Below are 25,159 nucleotides of genomic sequence, written 5' to 3' on the forward strand. Positions count from 1 at the left end.
TCCTTCAGAAAATGGAAGTCTTGCCCAAGCAAGGAAAACAAAAGGGAGTGTAAGCTCACACAAAGGCGATGCAAGCAGACAATAAGAGATGCAAAAAAACATTTTGAAGAGCATATCGCTAACAATATCAAGGCCAACAATAAAGAATTCTTTAAATATACCAGAAGCAGAAAACCACTTTGGGAGGCAGTTGGACCATTGGATGACAATGGAATTAAAGGATTACTGAAGGAGGACAATGAGATTGCAGAGAAGCTGAATGAATTCTTTTCATCCGTCTTCACTGCAGAAGATATGGGAAAGATGCCTGTGCCTGAACTGTTGTTTTCAGGAAGGGAGTCTGAGGAACTAAGGCAAATAGTGGTGACAAAACATGAAGTTCTCAACCTTATTCATAAATTGAAAGCAAATCACTGGGCACAGATAGTATCCATCCTAGAGTTCTCAAAGAATTCAAATATGGAATTGCTGATCTTCTAACCAAAATATGCAGCATGTCCCTAAGAACAGCCTCTATACTAGAGGACTGGAAGATGGCCAATGTAACACCAATTTTTAAAAAGGGATCTGGGGGGGGGGTTGTCTGGGAAATTACAGGCAGGTTAGCTTAACGTCTGTTCCAAGTAAATTGGTTGAGAGCATTATTATTAAAAATAAAATTAGTAAGCATATAGAAGGACAAGCCCTGCTGAGAAAGAATCAACACGGCTTCCGCAAAGGTAAGTCCTGTCTTGCTGACCTTTCAGTTCTTTGAGAGTGTCAGTAAACATGTAGACAGGGGTGATCCGGTAGAGATTGTTTACTTGGACTTCCAAACGGCTTTTGACAAAGTCCCTCACCAAAGACTCCTGAGCAAATTTAGCAGTCATGAAATAAGAGGACAGGTCCTCTTATGGATCAGTAACTGGTTAAAGAACAGAAAGCAGAGAGTAGGAATAAATGGTAAATTCTCCCAATGGAGGGAAGTAAATAGTGGGGCCCCACAGGGATCTGTATTAGGCCCAATGCTTTACAGCCTGTTCATAAATGATCTGGAATTAGGAGTGAGCAGTGAAGTGGCCAAGTTTGCAGATAACACCAAGTTATTTAGGGTGGTTAAAACAAAAAGGGATTGCGAAGAGCTCCAAAAGGATCTCTCCAAACTGGGAGAATGAGCATCTAAATGGCAAATGCGGTTCCATGTAAGCAAGTGTAAAGTGATGCATGTTGGAGCAAAAAATCCCAATTTCAAGTATAGCCTGATGGGATCTGAGCTAGCAGTGACCAACCAGGAAAGAGATCTTGGGGTTGTGGTGGACAGCTCAATGAAGATATCAACCCAGTGTGCAGCCGTTGTAAAAAAGGCAAACTCCACATTAGGCATAATTAGAAAAGGAATTGAGAATAAAACTGCCAAAATCATACTGTCCCTATACACATCTATGGTGCAGCCACACTTGGAATACTGTGTCCAGCTCTGGTCACCACACCTAAAAAAAGATATTGTATTGCTGGAGAAAGTGCAGGAAAGGACAACTAAAATGATCAAGGGGCTGGAGCATCTCCCATGTGAGAGAAGGTTACAACAGCTGGGATTATTTATGTTGGGAGAAAGGAGGGTAAGGGGAGACATGATAGAGGTCTACAAAATTATGCATGGTATGGAGAATGTGGATAGGGAGACCTTTTTCTCCCTCTCTCAAAATACTAGAACCCAATTGGGTCATCCCATGAAGCTGACTGGTGGGAGATTCAGGACACATAAAAGGAAGTACTTCTTCAAACAGCACATAGTTAAGCTATGGAATTCACTACCACAGGAAGTAGTGATGGCCACCAGTTTGGATGACTTTAAAAGGGGGTTGGACAAATTCATGGAGGAGAAGGCTATCGATGGCTACTAGTCCTGATGGTTATGTGCTACCTCCAGAACCAGAGGCAGTGAGCCTATGTACACCAATTGGGAGGGTGCTCTTGCACTCATGCCCTGCTTGTGGGTTCCCGTTGACAGGTGGTTGGCCACTGTGTGAACAGACTGCTGGACTAGATGGACCTTTGATCTGATCCAGCATGGCTCTTCTTATGTAATGAACTCACAAAATGGGCTGCATCTCATATGAAAGCTGGCTTAGAGACTCAACGGGTGCTTCACCAAGGAGCGAAGCTCTTTCTGGCCTTACACAGTAACACAGACATATCTTGACCAGCGAGGTGATTCAAGTTGAAGGGATAGAGGAACTCTGGCCCTGGAAACATCAGCTAGACACCAGAACAGTGCATTGAAAGGATTGCAAGGCTTGAGCTTGAGAGCCAAGTGAACTCCTGGCAGTTCTGATATCTATGCAATAGTTAGTCTGTCCACACCCATGTGAAGTCCCATGATTTCAGAATGAAAGAACTGGGTGCTTCAAATGCCAAAACAAAGGGTACCAAAGGATCAATGGCTCTGGGGCTAAACTCAGGACAGGGTAGCACAAAAGGATCTGTTAATTTGTTCAGGGAATGAAGATGAACTTCACAGAGCACCTTGTCTACAGGAAATGCCAGAGCACTTGGGAGCTTGTTTAGCTTAGGTAAATAATTAAGTAGGGACGTGAGAATGGTTCATAAAATTATGAATGAGGCAAGAGAGTGGATAAAGATATATCCTCCCCCCACCCCACCCCAGATAGTATTAGAACTTGAGGTTACCCAATGAAATTGATTGGCAATATGTTCAGGATGGGCAAAGGAAAGTACTTCTTTATTCAATGCATCATTAACTCAGGGCATTCACTACCGCAAGATGCAGTGATAGCCACAAACTTAGATGGACTTTTAAGGGAGATTGGACACATTTGTGGAGTGCAAGTCCATCATTAGCTATTAACCACGACAGCTAAGTGCGTGGTCACTAGCTAAGTGCGTGGTTGCTTTGTGGTCAGAGGGAATATACCTCTGCATTGTGGATGCTGAGGGCAAACAGAAATGGAAGGGTGTTGCCTTCCCACTTTCCCTTTGGGCTCCTGAGAAGTATTTAGCTGGTCACTGTTGAGGTAACTGGACTTGATGGACTCTTGATCTGATTCAGCAGGACTCTTTTCTATGCTTTTAGCTTGTTTAGTATAACATTTATACTAACTTACCCAAAGCCCTAAAGATGGAGTTGGCTGCATATTGAAACAAATAACTTAATATTAACATTGGCTGAGAAGCTTTTAACAGTTCAGCTCGTAGATTTCTGTTTGCTTTAGTACTTGCCTCGCCAGACGCGTTGCAAAGTGGTTGTTGAAAGAACCCAGAGATTGAGCAGGAATATAGCTCTCTAGTTCTCATGGTTTCAGAAAGATCTTTGTTTTCTAAATTCCCTCAGTAATTCTTCCAGATGTTTGAGTGTGAGGCATAAGGCTGTTCCTACCACATTGTGTTCCTTTCTGTACCACAACTGAGTTGGGGAGGATTGATCCCCTCGAAGGATTTCAAGGAGAAAAATAAAAGATTCAGACAATGTATACATTTATATTTTAATGGAATGAGTGTTTTTAAAAGTGCTATCAGCCAACTCAAGACATGGATGTGGGAACTGAGCAGCTACCCATGTTACACCAATGGGAATGTGCCAGAAAGAGGACTGCTCCACAGTTGGTCTAATGGCCCACGCAAGACAGACATATATTCTGGTTTGGGCTAGGAATCCAGAAGAAGTTCCCTCCTCCAGGAGCAGGTGTTTGAATGTCTATAGCAGCGCCCCCCCCCCCCAACCTGGTGCCTTCCAGAAGTAGTTGGACTGTGTTGTTTTGGACTGCCATTGGCCATGCTGGCTGGGAATGATGACATTGCAGTCCAACACATCTGGAGGGTACCAGGTTGGTGAAGGCTGGTTTATAGAGAGCCACTGTGGCGTAGAGATTAATGTGTTGGACTGGGACAAGGGAGACAGAGTTTTAAATCACTACTCAGCCACCAAGGCGACTGGGGTCAGCAACCATCTGTCAGCCTAACTTACCTCACAAGGATTTTTGTGAAGATAAATAGGGGGGAGAACCATGTACCCCACTTTGAGCCCCTTGGAGAAAGGGTGGGATAACAATATAATAAACATAGGGATGCCATTGTCAAAGGTTCAAAACCTTGGGAATAAAAGAATGGCCCAACCTCTGGTTTCCAGAGGAAATGAAATGTAAATTTTGACTTCAGGTTCCAAGATGCTTCAGTGAATGTTTGCAAAGCAAACCATCCCAAGGTTTTGTTTTCTAGTGAGGTTTATTTGTTGAGTTCCTGACACTGCTGTTTTTCTTTTATTTGTTCTGCCTCCCTCTTGCTAAATGTCACGTTCTTAATATCTTCTCTAGGGCTTCATTAGGATGTTTAGCGTCGGTTACTTGATCCAGTGTTGCCTTCGAATCCCGTCAGCATTCTGGCATCTGTTTACAAAACCTTCCCGGCTGCTCTCACTCTTCTACAACAAAGAAAATTTCCAGCTTGGGGCTTTTCTGGGGTCATTTGTCAGTATATACAAAGTAAGTTTCTAAAGTGCTGAAAAGCTTTAAAAATTGGAATTCAATTATTCTAAAGTTACTCTTTTGCAGCAGCAACAGTAACACTTAATGAGCATCTTTATTGTTCTAGGGTCTGAGCCACAATACCTCCCACTTGCACTCACATTGACTATGTTTGTTGCAAATTTGTTTTAATGGGAAAAAATATGGGCATTAATCAGTTAGGGTGGTTTTTTACTGAATGAGGAGCAGGAAGGAACAGTATTTTACTTTTTATTGCACATTAGTGGGTTTGTTTGGTCACAAAATATATACCCTTTCCTGGAAAGGTTGGGAAATTTCACTTGATTTTAGTTTGTTTGGCTGCAGCTTAATTTAGTTTGATGCAATAATGTTCTTATCATTATGGGACTGTAGCTTATGAGGGAAAATTAAAAACAAAAACTAAATAGGTGTAGCTTGAAAAGAGGTGAGGGTTAATATAATTATCAGTTTTATGGTAATTCAGTAGACTGGAAGTCTAAGAGGCATGATATGTCTTTCAGCTTATTTGCTGTAGAGGCCATAACAAAGCGAAATCTTTACTCTTACAGTATTTAGTACCACACAGGCCCATTCACCTATTGCCTGGAGCAGCATGGTTGTTGCCTGTTCCGTAGCTGCTCCCACACCACTCCAGGTAATACTGTTGCTTTCCTCAACCTGGTGCCTTCCAGATATGTTGTACTACAAGTTCCAGCATCTCCCAACAAGCCATGGGTGGTTTGGGGATCCTGTGACTTGTAGTCCAACATATCTGGAGGGTACCAGGTCGGGAAAGGCTGATCTATACATAGATCTTCCACTGATGTGATTATGGCAGATTGCAAGCTTATGCTACTAAGTGGCCCACTGGAGTCATATGACAACAACAGCACCACTCCAAGTAATGTATAAACGGAGCTACTGTCAAGCAAACTCCCAGTTTTCCCAATAGGCCCCCCCCTTTCTAGGTCCAGTATGCTTTGGAAGGATTGTACTGCAATGATTATTACTTTAGGCAGTCTTGTATTCTAACTAGGATTCTAAAAGAGCCAGTCTATCCATTAAGCCCCCTTCATGGATCACTGCCTTGTTGTGGTGAAGGGGCTTGCGTAACCCAGTAAAGCCATAAGCTATGTCGTGCAGGGCCACCCAAGACGGACAGGTCATGGCAGAGAGTTCTGACAAAATGTGGTCCACTGGAGAAGGAAATGACAACCCACGCCAGTATTCTTGCCAAGAAAACCCCATGGAACGTATCACAAGGCTAAAAGATATGATGCCAGAAGATGAGCCCCTCAGGTTGGAAGATGTCCAATATACTACTGGGGAAGAGCAGAGGGAATTTCCAAGTAGCGCCAGAAAGAGTGAGGCGGCTGGGCCAAAGCCAAAAGGACACTCAGCTGTGGATGAGTCTGGTGGTGAAAAGAAAATCTGATGCTGTAAAGAACAATATTGTTTAGGAACCTGGAATGTCAGATCAGTGAATCAAGGTAAGCTGGAGGTGGTCCAACATGAGATGGCAAGATTGAACATCGACATCTTGGGAATCAGCGAACTAAAATGGACAAGCATGGGCGAATTTAATTCAGGTGACCATCACATCTACTACTGTGGGCAAGAATCCCTTAGAAGAAATGGAGTAGCATTCATAGTCAACAAAAGGGTGGGAAAAGCAATACTGGAGTACAATCTCAAAAACGATAGAATAATCTCAGTAGGAATCCAAGGCAAACCATTCAATATCACAGTAATTCAAGTCTATGCCCCAACCACTGATGCCGAAGAAGCTGAGGTTGATTGGTTCTATGAAAACCTACAACACCTTCTAGAACACCAAAAAAAGATGTCCTTTTCATCATAGAGGATTGGAATGCTAAAGTAGGAAGTCAAGAAATAACCGGGATAACAGGCAAGCATGGCCTTGGTGTACAAAATGAAGCAGGACAAAGGCTAATAGAGTTTTGCCAAGAGAACATGCTGATCATAGCAAACACTCTTTTCCAACAGCACAAGAGGCGACTCTACACATGGACATCACCAGATGGTCAATATCGAAACCAGATTGATTATGTCCTTTGCAGCCAAAGATGGAGAAGCTCTATACAGTCAGTAAAAACAAGAGCTGGAGCTGACTGGCTCAGATCATGAGCTTCTTGTTGCAAAATTTCAGCTTAAATTGAAGAACGTAGGGAAAACCACTAAACCATTCAGGTATGACCTAAATCATATCCCTTATGAATATACAATGGAGGTGAGGAATAGATTTAAGGGATTAGACCTGATAGACAGAGTGCCTGAGGATCTATGGACAGAGGTCCATAACATTGTTCAGGAGGCAGCAACTCAATCCATCCCAAAGAAAAAGAAATGCAAGAAAGCCAAGTGGCTGTCTGATGAGGCTTTACAAGTAGCTGAGGAAAGAAGGGAAGCGAAAAGCAAGGGAGAAAGGGGAAGATATACCCAACTGAATGCAGAGTTCCAGAGAATAGCAAGGAGAGACAAGAAGGCCTTCTTAAATGAAAAATGCCAAGAAATCGAGGAAAACAACAGACTGGGAAAGACTAGAGATCTTGTCAAGAAAATTGGAGATCTCAAGGGAACGTTTTGTGCAAAGACGGGCATGATAAAGGACAGAGAAGGGAGGGACCTAACAGAAGCAGATGAGATGAAGCAGAGGTGGAAAGAATACCCAGAAGAACTATACAGGAAAGATCTTAATGTCCCTGATAGCCATGATAGTGCGGTCACTGAACTTGAGCTGGACATCCTCGAGAGTGAAGTCAAGTGGACATTAGGAAGCATATGTAACAACAAAGCTAGTGGAGATGACAGTATTCCAGCTGAGCTATTTAAAATCCTAAAAGATGATGCTGTTAAAGTGCTGCACTCAATATGCCAACAAATTTGGAACACTCAACAGTGGCCACAAGACTGGAAAAGCTCAGTGTACATTCCAGTTCCAAAGAAGGGCAATGCCAAAGAGTGTTCAAACTACCGTACAGTTGCGCTCCTTTCACATGCCAGCAAGGTGATGCTCAAAATCCTACAAGCTAGGCTTCAGCAGTATGTGAACCGAGAACTACCGGCAGTACAAGCTGGGTTTCGAAGAGGCAGAGGAACTAGAGATCAAATCGCCAACATTCACTGGATCATGGAGAAAGCAAGAGAATTCCAGAAAAACATTATTTCTGCTTCATTGACTACGCTCAAGCCTTTGATTGTGCGGATCACAACAAACTGTGGCAAATTCGTAAAGAGATGGGAGTACCAGACCACCTTACCTGTCTCCTGAGAAACCTCTATGAGGGTCAAGAAGCAACATTAAGAACCGGACATGGAACAACTGATTGGTTCAAAATTGGGAAAGGAGTATGACAAGGCTGTATATTGTCGCCCTGCTTATTTAACTTTTATGCAGAGTGTTGTTGTTCAGTCGTTAAGTCGTGTCCGACTCTTTGTGACCCCATGGACCATAGCATGCCAGGCCTTCCTGTCCTCCGCTCTCTCCCGGAGTGTGCTCATGTTCATATATGCAGAGCACATCATGAGAAACGCCGGGTTGGATGAATCACAGGTTGGAATTAAGATTGCTGGGAGAATGATCAACAACCTCAGATAGGCAGACAATACCACCCTAATGGCAGAAAGCGAAGAGGATCTAAAGGGCTTCTTGTTGAGGGTGAAAGTAGAGAGTGCAAAAGCTGGTTTGAAACTCAACATTAAAAAAACGAAGATCATGGCATCTGGCCCCATCACTTCCTGGCATATAGAAGGGGAAGAAATGGAAGCAGTGACTTATTTTCTTGGGCTGCAAGATCACCGCAGACGGTGACTGTAGCCATGAAATTAAAAGACGCTTGCTCCTTGGGAGGAAAGCTATGGCAAACCTAGACAGCATAGTAAGAAGCAGAGACATCACCTTGCCGACAAAGGTCCGTCTAATCAAAGCTATGGTTTTCCCAGTAGCAACGTATGGCTGTGAGAGCTGGACTATATGGAAGGGTGAGCGCCGAAGAATTGATGCTTTTGAACTGTGGTGCTGGAGAAGACTCTTAGAAGTCCCCTGGACTGCAAGGAGGTCAAATCAGTCCATCCTAAAGGAAATCAACCCTGAGTGCTCATTGGAAGGACAGATACTGAAGCTGAAGCTCAAATATTTTGGCCACCTAATGCGAAGAGAAAACTCTCTGGAAGAGACCCTGATGCTGGGAAAGATTGAAGGCCAAAGGAGAAGGGGACGGCAGAGGATGAGATGGCTAGATAGCATCACTGATACCATGAATATGAACTTGAGCACACTCCGGGAGAGAGCGGAGGACAGGAAGGCCTGGCGTGCTATGGTCCATGGGGTCACGAAGAGTCAGACACGACTTAACGACTGAACAACAACAACAATCCATTAAGCAGAATGTCATGGTAGGATGAGGTGGTAGAATTCTGTACAACTTCAGACTGTAGATCAGGCCCACACAGATACCTGGAAATTAAGGCAATACGGTCCAAAGTTCTTACCGCCTCATTCTGTATAGCACATGGAATGTGAACAAATAAAGAATCCATAATGGTAGTTTTCAAGTTGATAAGAAGTGTATTGGCTTGAGCGAGGAGAGGTTTGGTAAGATATTGCTACCTATTAAATAACTGTGCAGTGGAAAATATCTAAGAAGGTGTATTGCCCCTGCAGTAGGCCTCTTAATTTAGAGGTGCCAAGATAGAGGCACCTCTAAATTAAGAGGCCTATTTCTCATACAGAAGGGAAGGAGGTAGTAATTAATTTTTGTAAAACAGGTTGGATTTGACTGAGGCATTGTCCTGTTTAAGAATGACCTTTTAATCTATCTGCAAATACCATGGTTAGAGTACTTTATAAGTCATGGTGCTGCGCAGCTACCAAGTGGTCATCAGAGCTGGGGTTGTAATCAGAGGGTTTTGTTTCCTTGATTAAATTTTTAAAGATATTATTGGGAGCTTTGTTCCTTGGATTCTTGTGCTGTGTCATCTAACATAATTATCCTCAAAACATAGGGTACGAGCTGTTTCCTGCGCTGGGTGCGGAACCTGGATGATGAACTGCATGCTCTTATTGCAGGTAAATCTACATTTCTTCATGACACTGTCCCTGATGTCCAGGGCTATTACTTTCCATGCATCTGCCTTCACATTGGTGTGCTAGTTTGAAATCAGAGCCCTTTGATGCTTTGTTTAGAATAACTTTATGAATTTTATGGTGATGGGAAAGTGAGGAAGCCTCTATCAATGACTGGCTTAGCTTCTGTGACGTTATAGCATCATCATGAACATTCTGTTGTAGATACAATGAAGTTGTCAGGAATAGAATATTCACAGTACTCCACCTTCTGTAGAAAAGTGAAAGGTCAGAGGTTGTTGTTGAAAAGAATGTTTACACAGGCCATAGGGACAGTAGAAACCTTGATAGGGCTTGCAGAGAGCTGAAAAGCAATGGTCCCAGGACGCTGTCAAAAATATTGCATATATGACACAGGTAGCAGATCAGGAGATGGGCAGGTTATCATAATGCCTTTATTCAAACCTATTGTTCAATACCATGTACAGTTCTAGTCACTGCACCTCAAAAAGGATATTGTAAAGCTGGAAGAAGTCCAGAAATGGGCAACCAAAACATGGGATTGGAGCAACTCTCCTATGAGAAAAGGTTACAATGTTTGGGGCTTTTTAGTTGGTAGAGGTGTATAAAATTATGCATGGTGTGGAGAAGGTCAACAGAAAAAAGTTTTTCTCCTTCTCATAATACTGGAATCTGGGCTTGTCAAGTAAAACTGAGTGGTGGGAGATGGAGGACAGACAAAAGGAAGCACTTCTTCACACAGGCATAGTTAAACTATGGGAATTTGGTACCATGAGATGTGATGATGGTCACCAACTTAGACGGTTTCAAAAGGAGGTTAGACAAAATCATGGAGGATAAGGCTATCATCGGCTCCTAATCGTGATGGCTGTATATTGGCTCCAGCCTCAGAGGCAATATGCCTCTGAATCCCAGTTGCTGGAGAACACAACAAGGAGGGTGTTATTGCATTCATGTCCTGCTTGTGGGCTTCCCATAGACAGCTAGTTTGCCACTCTGGGAAACCAGAAGCCTTTGGTCTGATCCAGCAGGGCTCTTCTTACATTCTTATGTCCATTTATTTGGGTAATGCTACTGTGGAGTTCCATGTAGTCCAGTATCGAGAATGTGGCTGACCCTTTCTTCTTAATGCAGGGTCCTTGGCAGGGGTGTCAATGATGTTTTACAAAAGTACTACTATCTCTATGTACCTGGCTTCCAAGCTCGTGGAGGTAAGGGGGCTGTTAGTGTCAGGGCTGGGGTCAAGGGGAGGAAGCTTTTGAGCAAGGTATGGATGGGCCTGTTACTCCCAGGTCTGACCTGCATGTTTGAGTTGAAGAGGGTGGAGTGCTCTGCTGAGAAAAGGGTGGAAATGGTGCGGGGGTTGTGCCACACAACAAAAAATGATGCAAAACGCCAACTAGTAGATGCAGGAAAGCCAATCTTTGTGAGAGCAACTTCTTTGGGAACGGCAATCTGAGTGGGATGGTATTTCTATGCTTGCTTTGTTACTTAGCTAGTTTATCGACCTTGGTGGCATTCAGAAGCAAGGAAGTCAGACTAAAAGGTAGATTCCACATGTTAGTTACTTCCTTGAGAGAAAATGGTCAAGAGCAAAACTTGTCAGAGATTGGTTTGGAAATACGGTATGTCCTGCACTTGTTGGCTTTTGCCTTTTGCATCTTTTCACTTTATTGAAGGCTCCCAAATCAAATGGTGAGTTCCACTGATTTCAGACTTGCTGTATAATAATAACACACTGGGCTGTTGCTGCTGCTGGCCCTCTCTGGAGTTTACTCCAGGGCATTGTGGCAGTGGTGAAATGAGAATCTCTGCATGATTTGCTAGGTTATGGCAGCCAAAGCTAACTGACCAAAGCGGAACACATTTCTTAGGAGGCGAAAATATGTGGATGAAAATAAACTTCTAATGTTTTTTCAAAAAGGAAAGAACAAAGAAACAACGCAAAGGAGTATGCAATTTTAAATCATGTTTAGAGGGCTACAACTTTATTTGATAAGTTAACTGCTCTGAAAAGACATGCCTACCAGGAAAAACTGATTCAGGACAATTATTGTATTGCTTGGACTGAAAATGCTGTCTAAGGAACTGAATCTTATAGTGACCTGTTCACGTGATCATTTTGGCCCACAATGGCTTAAATAAATGGTTTGTGACATGTGCCGTATCTCAGCTCCCGTTCGTTGGTTGTTGTATCATCCAAACCCAGCAAGAGTGGGTTGTTGCTGTGGTTAACAAGCTACCCAGAACCCATAGGCTATTGGAGGGTTATGGATGGTTTGTTAACCATGCCAACAAGCCACCATTGCCAGGTTTGAATGACACAACAGCCTACGAGTGGGGGTTGGCACAGAATGGGTGCTTGGCACATGGCACAAACCATGTTGGCTTATTTAAGGGAGCTAAACCTGGCCAGTGCGAACCTGGCTGGTATGTCAAGCAAGTGTTTTTATTAGGAATAAGTAACAAAAGTGCAAATAGGGATGCTGGCGATATCTGCTGCAGACTTGAACGAGGTCAGATTCCTGGGAATCCAACATGCAGAGTCCGTATTGGACCAGCTCTCTCTCTACCTCCATGTCCTCTGGATTTTCACATTTTTTTTCTTTAAATAGGGCAAGATATGCCAATTATGGCTGCAATTAATGTATCGTGGGCAAATTATGGCCGTAATTAGTGTATTTTATGTCATTTGCAGCTGTAAAGTGCTTAGTTATATGTAAACTGCAGCCACAATTTACGTATTGGGTAGCACAGACACAGAGTGCACATTAATGCCATACACATGCAAACCCAGATAATATTTGTAACATTTTTGTGACACCCCCCCCCCCCGCTACAATAGTCAATTTGTTGTGGTGCCCAGGGAGTTTTTTCAGAATGGCAAATATGTCCAAGGGCCCCCAAGTTTGCAGACCTCTGGTGTAGTAGATGCTGTTCAAAACAGTTACACTGTTTAAGGCTTTCAGTCTGTTTGTATGGCTGTATATTTTGCACATCCACAGCTTCCACAGATTACAATTATGGTTACAGGTTACAAGCATCCACAGGTTACAAGCATGGAATCTGGTATCAGAATGTAGCATACAAACAAACAAATCCTTACCTAGTCAAAATTAATCTGTTCTGACTGATTTATTGAGGTTTCCTTGTCACAGAATTTGAACTTTCCCCCCAGAGTTTCTATAGTCCTCTCTGCCTGAAGATGTGATTCAGCTGCCCTTTGTAGCATAGATTTCTCTCTGATATACACCCTTGCCATTTATTTCTTTTGGCTTAGGCATAGCTTATCTAGTACTCCATCAAAGCAAGGTTTGGGGGGGGGGGGAGATTAGTTGAAATGCCCTTGACACAATATGACATTGACAAATTCACACGTTCTGACATATCCTGGCTTACTGTGAACACACTGCATGCTGCTTGATCACTCCTTCCTTCACAAGAGTGGGTAAAACTAACCAGAAATGGATAGCTTATGACCTCCAAACCCAGGATCCTGGTTTGTTTCTCCCAAACAAGTCAGGATCATAAGCTGGCAACAACCCAGGGTTTGTTTTTGCTTTATGAACCCTGGCTAGTTTAGGAGCAACAAATCAGTATCCTGAGTTTGGACATAATGAAAAACAACCCCTTCCTGGTTTGTTTGATCTGCTCACATGAGAAGAGGAGTGAATGGGCTGCTTCTGCCAGCACACTACTCATTTACAGTAAGCCAGGAAAAGCCAGGAATCCTGGTTTATCATTATGTGTGAATGCGGTCAGTGACATACAATATGAATAACTGCAACCATTTACCAGTAGCACTGTGTACATGTAGCCACGTGGAGAAATAGGCACCTGTAATATTCCTTGGTACTAAGGGGGATTTTTCAGCTCTTCTTCTTTTCCTGGATTTCTGATCAGGTTCAGATGTGTTCTAAAAATCTCTTCACTGCTTAGCGGGACATTACAGATAGTTGACTTTCCACACAATCCATAAACTCGCCTCCAGAAAAATTGCTTTGAGCTGAAATCTGAATTACAATTTGATCTTGTGAAAGGGCCCAATGTAGGATGGGGAATGCTAGGCATATTTTTATTCTGTAGGAATGTTAAGGCATAAGTTCCACCTGGCGTTCTTGTGGGCATGGCGGATTGTATGCTGTGCATGTCCTTTTACAAGACTCAGGGGTGAGTCAAATGCTTAAGGAGGAGACTGCATTATCTCAGATATGCACACACACAAAAAGTATCCCCAGATCAAAATCTCCCTTCAGATGCTATGCAAGAAAGCTATGCTAGAATCCTTCTCCCTGCCACAAGAAGTGGTTTTACTGGGGGTGTACATTCAAGCATGAAATCCTCTGTCTGTGGTACAGTTCTGAACCTTTGAATCAGCTTCTAATTCACTGTAGGTGCCATGGGAACATATGAAGCTGCCTCATATTGAGTCAGACCCTGGGTCCATCTAGCCCAGTATTGTTCACACTGGCTAGCAGCAGCTCTCCAGGGTTTCAGGCAGGATTCCTTCCTAGCCCTACCTGGAGATGCCGGGGATCGAACCTGGGACCTTCTGCATGCAAAGCATTTGCTCTACCACTGAGCTATGGCCCCTCCCTACGGTCCCTTCATGTCACTAGGAAGGTAGCTGGAAAAGTAACCCCTTAGGCAGTGGGAGACATGTGTGGACCAATCCTCCTTAAGGATGGCCAGACCCTGACTTCGGCAGATATCTGCGGCCCTTAAAGCTCCATGACAGAGAGAATGAGAGAGTGACATGAAACAGCAGTACCACTGTGCTTTCTTTCCAGCCCCACAGTCATTGCATCTGGCCACCCTCCTGATTTTGTTGCATTGCATACCTTGCTTTCTAGAAACTTTCACTCAGTTGGTGTTTTGTATGTTTGGTGTTTATTTTATAGGCCATGTATTTCAAAGGCATTGAAGCTGGAAAAGTTCCCTATTTCCCTCATGCAGACAGTATCATCTATGCTGTATCCACGGCCATCTGCTTCCAGGCAGTAAGTGTTTGATCTACAGTTGGAAGCTGTTTAATTTGTGTCTAATAATCTTGAGTACTCACAGTGAAGTAAAAAGGTTTAGAATGAAGGTGGCAGTTTGACCTAGTCATTCATACATATGACTGGTTGACTTCTATATTTATAGAATCAGATTTATAGAATCTATCATTTATAGAATGGTAGGCCCTGTTCAGAAGCAAAGGTGGCATCCATGGGTTAACTTGGGGTTTTCTAACCTATCAAGATGATTTTGAATTTTGATTCTGTCTTTAAGGTATTAGCTGCCCACTCAATTTTGTGTCATCTGCAAATGTGATAAGCATCCCCCCCCCCCGTCCTCCAAGTCATTAATAAAAATGTTGAAGAGTACAGGGCCCAAGACTGAGCCCTGCGATAGCCCACTCAGTAACTCCTTCCAATTTGATGAGGAACCATTGTCGAGCACTCTTTGAATACTGTTGTCCAGCCAGCTGTGGATCTACCTAGCAGTAGGGCCATCCAGCCCACACTTAACTAGCTTGCTTTGATAAGCATTCCCCCCTTTGATAAGCATTCTTCCTCCAAGTCATTAATAAAAATGTTGAAGAGTACAGGGCCCAAGATCGAGCCCTACAGCGGCCCACTCAATACCTCCCTGCTGTTTGATGAGGAACCATTGATGAACACTCTTTGAATATTGTTCTCCAGCCAGCTGTGGATCTACCTAGCAGTAGGGCCATCCAGCCCACACTTCGCTTGCTAATCAGAATATCATGGGGCACTTTGTCAAATGCCTTGCTGAAGTCAAGATATATTATGTACATAGCATTTCCGCAATCTACTAAGGAAGTTACCTGATCAAAAAATGAAATAAGATTAGTTCTGGATAAGTCCATGCTGGCTTCCAGTATCACTACATTCGTATCAAGGTCAGATTGAGCCCTTTATAATCTGCTCTAGAATCTTCCCAGTTATTGATGTCAGACTGACTGCTGTATAATTTCCCGGAGCTTCCTTTTTGCCCTTTTTGAAGATAAGGACAACATTTGCCCTCCTCCAGTCCTTTGGGTTTCACCTGTTCTCCAGGATTTCTCAAACATAATAGATAGAGATCCTGAGGGTCCATCTGCTAGCTCTTTTAGCACCTAGGATGGTATTCATCTGGACCCTTGCCAACCTCAGTTCATTTTGAGCTTTAGCCTGCCTGACACCATCTCTGCAATTCTGGGCTATCTGCCTGTGCACTTCCTTGGTGACATGTCCCTCCTTTCACCTCCTATATGTGTCTTTTTTATTTTTCAGATCATCAGTAAGCGTTTTGTGTAGCCACGTTGGCTTCTTTTGTTATCTTAATTTTTTTCTCTCATTGGGATTGTTTCTGATTGCCCCTTTAGCATCTCCTGTTTTAGGAACTCCCATATCTTTTTAACCCCTCTTCCTGTTAGGTTCTTCTGCCATGGAATCCCACCTATCATTGCTTTGAGTTTATTAAAATCAGCTTTCCTGAAGGCCAAAGTACACCTTTTACTACACTTAGCTTTAGTTTTCCATAAAAGCAAGAACTTGAGCATTACATGGTCACTTTCCCTCAAAGTTCCTGCTACTTTCACCTCATCAACTAACTCTTTTCTGTTGGTCCAAATCAAGTAAAGAATGGCTGATCCTGTTCCTCTCAAGGCGAAGAATTTCCTGGAGAGACCATGCTAATAGAGGCAAGAATTTCAAGGAGATGGCATTTGTTTTATCATGTCAGAACAGCAGACAGTGTGGCCTCTAATTTTGTTCCAAGTTAAACTCAGAATTTTTTGTTATAGGCTGTGATGGAAGTTCAGAACCTGAGACCTTCATACTGGAAATTCCTATTACGGCTAACAAAGGGAAGGTGAGTAACTGATGGTGGTTACAATTATGCAGTGGCAATTCCACTTCTCTACGTGCCGTACGCTTGCTTCTAAAGATGAGTGTGAATGAATTGTGTGACTATCAGATAATCATCAAATTGTCTGTAAAAATTATTACAAATGTTGAGCTCACGTGGAGGGTGCACCCACATCATTCCCTTTGAAGTTCCCCAGTCTTTAGTTGTATCTCAAGGTTTTCTTTCCATGTCTGTTCACAATAATTTTTCTTAATTCAGGGTTGCCCCTCAATGAATCGAAGCTTGCATTTGCACGCAGTCACAGATCAATGACATGTGGGCAGTAAGAGCAGTGGATTACATGAAAAAAGGATAGTTGTGAACACGTCTTTAGTTTGCAAATGAGTGTTACCATGATAGATCTGAAGGGAGACAACATCTATAATGTTTCAGATGACAACTTTTTCTGGCCCATTTGGCCATTAAAAATAACACATTTTGAAACTGCACAGATTGAAAGCTTGTTGCTGTCTTGTTGTGAGTCCAATCAAAGAGTTCATTTGAACCATTTTGAACTTCAGATTTGAATTTTTGTAAGAATTCACAAGCTTTTGAAAGCCTATGTAACACAGGGAAGTTTTTGGTTGGGCCTACTTGAGAATATTTTCTCTCTCTCTCTCTTTCTCTCTTTTTCTCTCTCTCTCCCTCCCTCCCTCTCTCTCGCACTCATGCACGCACAGAGTACACACACACAAGAAATGTTGGCCATGTTTCTCTTCATAAATCCATAATTCTGAAAAAAAATTCAATGGAATGATGGTATACACAGTTACTTAAATGTTTGCTATGTACTCTAGCAATGAATGCTTAATAGGAACACAGTGTCATTCATACCACCAGAATTATATTCCTGTTCTGAGTTCTTTGTACCCCAAGTAGGGATGCTGGAGAAATCCGCTGCGGACTCCAATGAGGACAAATTCCCAAGAATCCAACCTGTCGTCCCCCTTACCTGTGCGTCCTCCAGATTTTGTGTGGGGCTTTATAAAAGGCGAGATAGGCTGATGGCAGCTACCATTAGCTTATCATGGGAAAATTACAGCTGTAATTGGCATATTTTACGCCATTTGTGGCAGTAGAGCACTTCTGCCTAAATTGCAGCCGTAAATGTAAAGCATAAAATGTAAATGGCCGCAATTTAGGAAGAAGTAAGTTCTTGAGGGCCGCAAATGGAATAAAATATGCCAATTATGGCCATAATTTTCCCACAATAGGCTAATGGCAGCTGCTGTTAGCCTATCTCACCTTTTATAAAGCCGGACATCCATGCTGCACAAAATCCGGTGGATGTACCAGGACTTCAGGAAAATTCACCAGGCCCCAAGTAGCCCAAGTAACCCTCCCCAGACTGAACATCGATGGGTTCACCCATCCCTAACCCCAAGTGAAGTAATGTATCAATTTAATCTTGCATCTTGTATTTTCTAGGTTTGCTGTCATGAATAGGAAAGTCTTGGATGTATTTGGTACTGGAGCATCTATGTATTTCAAGGATTTCATACCTAAACTTGACCCAAGATATACAGTTACTCCACCAGAGATACCCATGGAGCAATCTTGGAAGTGATGCATTAGCCTGTGATTAAGTTTGGCCAACATCTGTTTTGAAGAGTTAATTAATTTAACAGTGAAATAGACCGAAGCGGGCTTGTGTTGAGTATTGTTTCAGTGAGTTATATTATCTTACCAATCAAACATGCTGAAGCACCGTAGAGAAGTGTGGCTTTAATTGCACCACTCAGTTATTAGAAAGTTTTTCTGGATCACTGTGGCTGGTTGACACAACCTGGTAGATTTCTGACAGAATTATATATCAATGGATTAATATATCAAAAAGATGTTTTAAGTACCTGAATGTACTTAAAATAAAAAATAACATTTTCAAGACAATTCATTTTAATTCATTCCAGTAGATAACTTTAAAAAAGATATTTTTGCATTTAGAAAATAAAAGGTACATTGAATATATATACTATAGGTCCAAAGTTACTATAAATTTTATTTTAAAAGTCATATTCTAGTGGGAAAATTTTTCTCTCTTCTAGATAGATTTTTTTTTTAATATGTCACTGGAAAATGTTTAAAGAGCCAATATGTGGTACCCTATTTATGACTGCACTTTTATATCAAGCTTTCGCTTTAAAAACTGCCTTCCAAGAGCAACTGCCTTCTCCTAAATCTAGTTGCACACCTGCAATCCCACTGAGAGAAAACACTGACATTTAAACCTGGGTAACATAGGTCTTGAGATCCTTGACTGGATAGCTGAGAAAGACAAGACCACCTCAAGAAAGAATGTGGTATTTTTCAGATTTTGAAGTGAGTCTCACAAATACTGGATGATTCTATGAGCAAAAATCAAAACGTACATGCGAAAGACTTGAAAAGTGGATGTGCCCTTGAACATGGAATTGAATTCTATTTTATGAGCCTCCGTACAATATCAGTAATTTAGTGGCCTTCAAAAAGAATCAAAGCCCCAGTGTTTAACGGGTGAAGCAAAACAGACTGATTTGTTAAGAACATTGATGCTGTTTACTTCTGTAGTTTTGTTCTTTGTTGGGGTTTTTTGAAAGTGTCGCAGATACAAAACAGCCATATATACAGACAAGTATGGGAGGTTTAGTGCAAGCTGGTCATTGCTCAGAAGGCTCTTCCCTCTGTTCCTGCCATGTTCCCATGAGACCTTGATGATCTAATTCCATTTCGACGATCAACTCAGTACAGCTGGGTGAGAACTGTGGTGAAGGACTCTGAAGTGTCTGAAGGAAAAGAAATGCGATTTTTACTTGGATTCATCCAATATGCCAAAAGCTAAAATATCTGGGTATGAAAACATCGGAACGATTGGATATGTTGTTTAGATTCTGGTTTAATTGCTGTAAGTTATTTTTTCCGTGTGTGTGTGTGTGTGTGTATACACCCCCCAGACACACAAATATAAAATTATCTGGCAAAATCATTTTACATACTGTAACAATGAAGTTATAGTGAAAGAACAACAGTAGTTTTTTATTTATACTTTTAGTCAGACCTAATTAAAACGTCAGAAGGAATGAGAGAGCTTTTTCAGTCCTCATTTGTTTTTGATGTTCTTCAAGCTGGACGTTAAGAGAAAAAAGAGGTAGAAAAAGATGTTGCTGGGCATGATTAAATGTCTGTAGTTCGCAATAGTCTTTGACAGGGTTTTTTCCTTCATACCCAGGAACAGCTGCCCCCATCTTTCTTTTTTAACAATATCCAGCCTGAAGGAATGTTCTGGTGAATTCAAAAGACTTGCTCACTACTTTGTGGCTTTTTAGTTGGTCCTAATAAAGTATTGTGCTATTGTTGCTAGTTGAATTTTTTATAGTGGGCTGACATGTCTGCCTGAGTTTATTGTCTTCTCTGGAGAATGATGTCCTTCCTATGTAAGTGTTTCAAGAGAGTACTAATCATGCTTGTTAAATGTTGTGTACTTTTTCTTCTTCATGTGTTAGATTTCATATCAGGTTTGCCAAACTGTTATGAATCTGTACCTGGGTAAGAAGTATGTTTTAACCATTTGTTATTAATACCGCACTAAAGAGTAAACTGATGCTGATTGGTTATCAAAAGTCTATTTGAGCGATAGCTAGATGTGTAGGTGGATCACATGTTATTGGTGAATCACCTGGTCAGGATATTAGTAGCTGAAAACATGTTTGCCAAAGGTCATGAAGAAAGTGCATGGCGGGGCAGGCCTTGGAGTCGGGGATCTATCCCACCCCTGTGTCTTGTACTTGCCTATGTCAGGGAAGCGTGGTGAAATTGTTGCAGCAAATCTGACCTTGGCACCAAAGAGAAAAGCCCACTAAGAAGGGAGACCCCTCTAGGGTGGGGGTGGGGAGTGTACAACAGTGCTATCTTCCTCTGATGGTCCTGTGTAATTCCATGAATGGAAAAGCTCTTGTAGGGTCAAGAAGCTCCCCTGTGGTGCTTAGAGCAGTTGGCCACCATCAGCAATGGCAACCATATGCAGGCTACTTTGGGCCACACGGTCCTATTTCGCCCCCCAAGGTATCAAGCAGACCAGGCTCTCATGTGTGGTGCTTAGTTCTGCTCCTAGCATGAGCAACCTGTGTACAGAGGCCTCTGCTTGCCCTGTTGTGACAGGTGCATCATGGTGAATGTCATGCCACCAGGAGCCACCGCATCTTGTCCTTCATATGAGGGGCTCAAGATCATGACTCATGGTACCAAGAGCTGAGTGTTTGTCCCCTTTCTCTTAATCATTCAGGGCAGTATGGGAGAATCATCAAGAAACGAAGTCACAGGGTAGAAATAGGTCAAAAGTGTGGAGTGAGGAGAATTCCAGCAGACTGGAGCTGAGGAGGGAGAGATTTATGGTGCACTGTAAGTACCTCAGCAGCTAATCTGTGCCCACAATCCTTGAATGCCTGCAGTTGTCCACTTGAGTGGAGCTAGTCGGGCAAAGGGAACTGAAAGGCAAAGGTTGCTCAGTAATTGGGCTTGGAGGTGCGTGGATGTTAAGAGAGAGGCTCTCCTGTGTGAGACGTCTCTGTCAGACGTTTGGATCGCTCAGCCTTCCCCAACCTGGTGCCCTCCAGATGCTTTGAACTACAACCCCCACCATCCCTGACCATTAGCCATATTGACAGGGACTGACGGGAGGTGTAGTCCAAAACATCTGGAGGGTGCTAGGTTGGGGAAGACTGATCTAGGTGTCTTCTATACTCTCAGTTTCATTCGTTTCAGAGATTGCGAATGAAGGAGTTGAGTGCATTTTGGCTTACTGGCCTAAGACATGGTTTTTAAAAAATATTTCAACTGAGATCTTTTTTATAACTTTTGTTAATGACTAAGCTTATTATAATTATTGTACCATGCCACCCAAAGTAGTCAAACCACTGAACCACCTGTGTTTCTTTGCTGGTGTGAATTCCTTCCTTTTCTCTGTCAAACTGAACTTGCCTCATAGCAGAATGTGTTCCAGCTTTACTCAAGTGGAATTGCATTTGGAGTTGAAAACTGACCTCTGTCCCGTTGCAACCTGCAGAAGACTTAACCACTAGGATCAGATGATCTCATCACTACCGGGAGCTATTCTTCGGGCTGTGCTGAATTTTTGCAAGGCTTGTTTATTTTATTGTTTTTCCCCAACAAAAGCTGACATTTCAGGGGGCATTTAATTTTGTCTGAAAGAATAGCATTTTCCTGGGACAGTGGGATGGAATCATCGTTCACTGCAAAACTGTGATTCCTCTTGGTCTCTTGGCAAAGCACTGGTCAAGAAAGAATGAGAGAGGCTCATTTCACACATTGCTGTGGATTTCTTCCTTTAAAGTGGCTGCTGCATATAAAGGAGACATTTCACTGTAATATGTGCCATGTGATCCTACCCCCCTTTTTTTTCCTGGGGAGCATACAACAACAAAAATACTTCTACACAAAGGAAGTTCCCCCACTTTGGCTCAGCCTTGCTATTCATATGACATCCATACACCAATCTATATGGTACAGGCCAGTTTTAAGCATATCACATGGAAGCAAAGGCTGTTTGTAAGAAATGGCAAGAGAGGAAGCATCAGAGTGTTACATTTACTCTCCTCATGCTTCCTGGTCTTGTATGAAGATCTGAGATGCTCATTTCCCTTATCAGGAAATGTATTTCTGCATCAGGTGAATGCACATCCCCCAGCCCTTGAGTGAAGGGAGAGCTGGATGGGGAGAAGTACAAGTCACACTTCCTCTTTAAGCTCTTTATTTGAATGCCTGAAATGGTGGTCAGTTTTGTTGAAATTGGTGGGACTAGCTTCCAAGAAAACATGCTTAGGATCCTGGTATAAGTGTGGGGCATTCTAAGTTTTTCATCAGGATGAAAAAAGTGAGTTACTCTCTATGGGAGCTGGAATGTCTTGAATACTATATCTCAACAGACAGATGGTGCTTCTGCTGACATCTTATTCTCCATGTTTCATGTTCCTTGGTGATAACAGTTTCTATGTAATATAAAAATGAAAAATATTTTAAGGAGCCTAAGTTATTATTTTTACTGGACAAGTTGGAAATAAACAGTGAGCCCTGCTGTCTCTTGTCCCTAATTATTAAATTGTTTGCTTACTGGATGGTTTTGTAGTGCTTGGATTAATTTAACAATATAAAATTCTCTTAAGGATTCTGTTTCCTAAACTTGAGGCTTTCTGACCTAAAACTTGATTTTGTTGAAATTGTTTAGAAATCAGTTTATTTTTTTCACCCCATTCTCAGTACAGAAGTCCTAAAGGTAGTTTTGCTGCTTATACTAGGAATGTTCACAAGAGTACCCTTTGCACACTGATGGCCAGGGATCAGAATAGAACCTGATGGTCACATTTCGTACCAACACTTGCACCAGCCACACCATCTTCATGTGAGAAGGGGCGTACACATGTACCAACATATATATCTGCCCAGACCCTAAGATTATCTTCAGCGGTCCTTCTCTGCGTGCTGCCACCAAATGAGGTGAGGCGGGTGGCTACTAAGGAGAGGGCCTTACAGTGGTGGTAGCCTGGCTGTGGAATGCCCTACCTATTCCATTTTAGGGTGTTATGTTTTGTTTTGTGAACTGCCCAGAGAGCTTTGGCTATTGGGCAGCATAGAAATGAATCAGTGAATGAATGAACACCACCATACAAGGAGGTATATTGGGCCTTCATGCAATTCCTTCTTGCATGAAAAAGCTCTAGATGTATATGTTGGCTCATTCACCAAACACATGGATGTTCGGGTGTTTTAAAAACTAAGATCACGGCATCTGGCCCCATCACTTCCTGGCATATAGAAGGGGAAGAAATGGAAGCAGTGACAGATTTTATTTTCTTGGGCTCCAAGATCACCGCAGACGGTGGCTACAGCCATGAAATTAAAAGACGCTTGCTCCTTGGGAGGAAAGCTATGGCAAACCTAGACAGCATAGTAAGAAGCAGAGGCATCACCTTGCCGACAAAGGTCCATCTAATCAAAGCTATGGTTTTCCCAGTAGTAACGTATGGCTGTGAGAGCTGGGCTGTAGGGAAGGCTGAGCGCCGAAGAATTGATGCTTTCGACCTGTGGTGCTGGAGAAGACTCTTAGAAGTCCCCTGGACTGCAAGGAGGTCAAATCAGTCAATCCTAAAGGAAATCAACCCTGACTGCTCATTGGAAGGACAGATACTGAAGCTGAAGCTCAGATATTTTGGCCACCTAATGCGAAGAGAAAACTCTCTGGAAAAGACCCTGATGCTGGGAAAGATTGAAGGCCAAAGGAGAAGGGGACGGCAGAGGATGAGGTGTCTAGATAGCGTCACCGATGCAATGAATATGGACTTGAGCACGCTCCGGGAGAGAGCGGAGGACAGGAAGGCCTGGCGTGCTGTGGTCCATGGGGTCACGAAGAGTCAGACACAACTGAACGAGTGAACAACAACAATGCGAAGAGAAAACTCCCTGGAAAAGACCCTGATGCTGGGAAAGACTGAAGGCAAAAGGAGAAGGGGACAGCAGAGGATGAGATGGCTGCCATGACAACCATGGGGCTGTCCTAACATGTCATCGGCCCAACGCATATAAAAGGACACACGCTTGATCTGGTTTTCTCGACTGGGCAGGAGGATGGTGATCTGAAAGTAGAGGAATTAACATCTGTCCCTTTGTCATGGTCAGATCACTTCCTGCTGAGGTTTAGACTTCTGGCGGCCTTTCCCCTCTGCAAGGGTGGGGGACCTATTAAAATGGTCCGCCCCTGGAGATTAATGGATTCTGATGGATTCCAGAGGGCTCTGGGGGATTTTCCTGCTGGTATGGCTGGTGCTCCTGTCGAAGCCCAGGTCGCTCTGTGGAATGCAGAGATGACTCGGGTGGTTGACACGATCGCACCCAAGCGCCCTCTCCCTCTGAGCAGAGCCCGGCCAGCTCCTTGGTATACACCTGAGCTGAGGGCAATGAGGCAAGAGGGGAGACGGCTAGAACGCAGGTGGAGGAAAACTTGTGCTGAGTCTGACCGAACACAGGTAAGAGCCCACTATCGAGCCTACTCTGTGGCGGTGAGGGTGGCAAAGAGGCAGTTCTTTTCCACCAGCATTGCATCTTCTCAGTGTCATCCGGCGGAGCTTTTCCGAGTGGTTCACGGCCTGTTACATTCTGGGCCAGGGAGAGAGACGGTGGAACCCTCGGTAGCACGCTGTGACGAGTTTGCGCGGCACTTTGAGGATAAAGTCGCTCAGATTCGTCATGAATTGGAGACCACCATTAATGCAGTTCCATTGGTAGAGGCGTTCAGAGCACCGTCTGGTCCAGTTTTATTGGATGAGTTTCAGTTACTGAGGCCTGAGGATGCGGACAAAGTGCTTGGCCAAGTCCAATCGACCACTTGTGTGCTTGACCCTTGCCCTTCATGGCTTATTAAATCAAACAAGGAGGGGTTGTCCGGCTGGGTCCAGGAGGTTGTAAATTCCTCCTTGAGAGAGGGAGTGGTGCCTGCTGCTTTAAAAGAGGCAGTAATTAGACCACTCCTGAAAAAGCCTAACCTGGACCCAGAGGATGTTAACAATTATAGGCCAGTGACCAACATCCCCTTCCTGGGCAAAGTGCTTGAGCGGGTGGTTGTAGGACAGCTCCAGGCACTCTTGAATGAAACGGATTATCTAGATCCATTTCAATTGGGCTTCAGGCC

At 43.1% G+C, this 25,159-nt stretch overlaps 1 protein-coding gene across 5 annotated transcripts in view; it reads left to right on the forward strand.

The window, feature by feature from the left end:
* The window catches only part of TMEM135 (transmembrane protein 135), a 269,244-nt gene extending 244,311 nt beyond the window's left edge, over positions 1-24,933 (forward strand). For 4 of the 5 annotated variants that reach the window (XM_084842550.1, XM_084842551.1, XM_084842552.1 and 1 more), the window contains 6 exons: positions 4,311-4,478; positions 9,507-9,570; positions 10,723-10,799; positions 14,490-14,588; positions 16,382-16,449; positions 17,914-24,932. In XM_084842550.1, the coding sequence (XP_084698676.1) occupies positions 4,311-4,478; positions 9,507-9,570; positions 10,723-10,799; positions 14,490-14,588; positions 16,382-16,449; positions 17,914-18,052 (615 nt within the window). In that variant the 3' untranslated portion in view covers positions 18,053-24,932. Of the gene's footprint in view, positions 1-4,310; positions 4,479-9,506; positions 9,571-10,722; positions 10,800-14,489; positions 14,589-16,381; positions 16,450-17,913 lie in introns of all 5 variants that reach the window. The other variant, XM_084842555.1, reaches the window with a different exon arrangement.
* Positions 24,934-25,159: the final 226 nt, after the last annotated feature.

This window comes from Heloderma suspectum, chromosome 3, assembly GCF_057233095.1.
Source record: "Heloderma suspectum isolate Gila_16-S chromosome 3, 16-S_ref, whole genome shotgun sequence".
In the NCBI taxonomy this organism is placed as follows: domain Eukaryota; kingdom Metazoa; phylum Chordata; class Lepidosauria; order Squamata; family Helodermatidae; genus Heloderma; species Heloderma suspectum.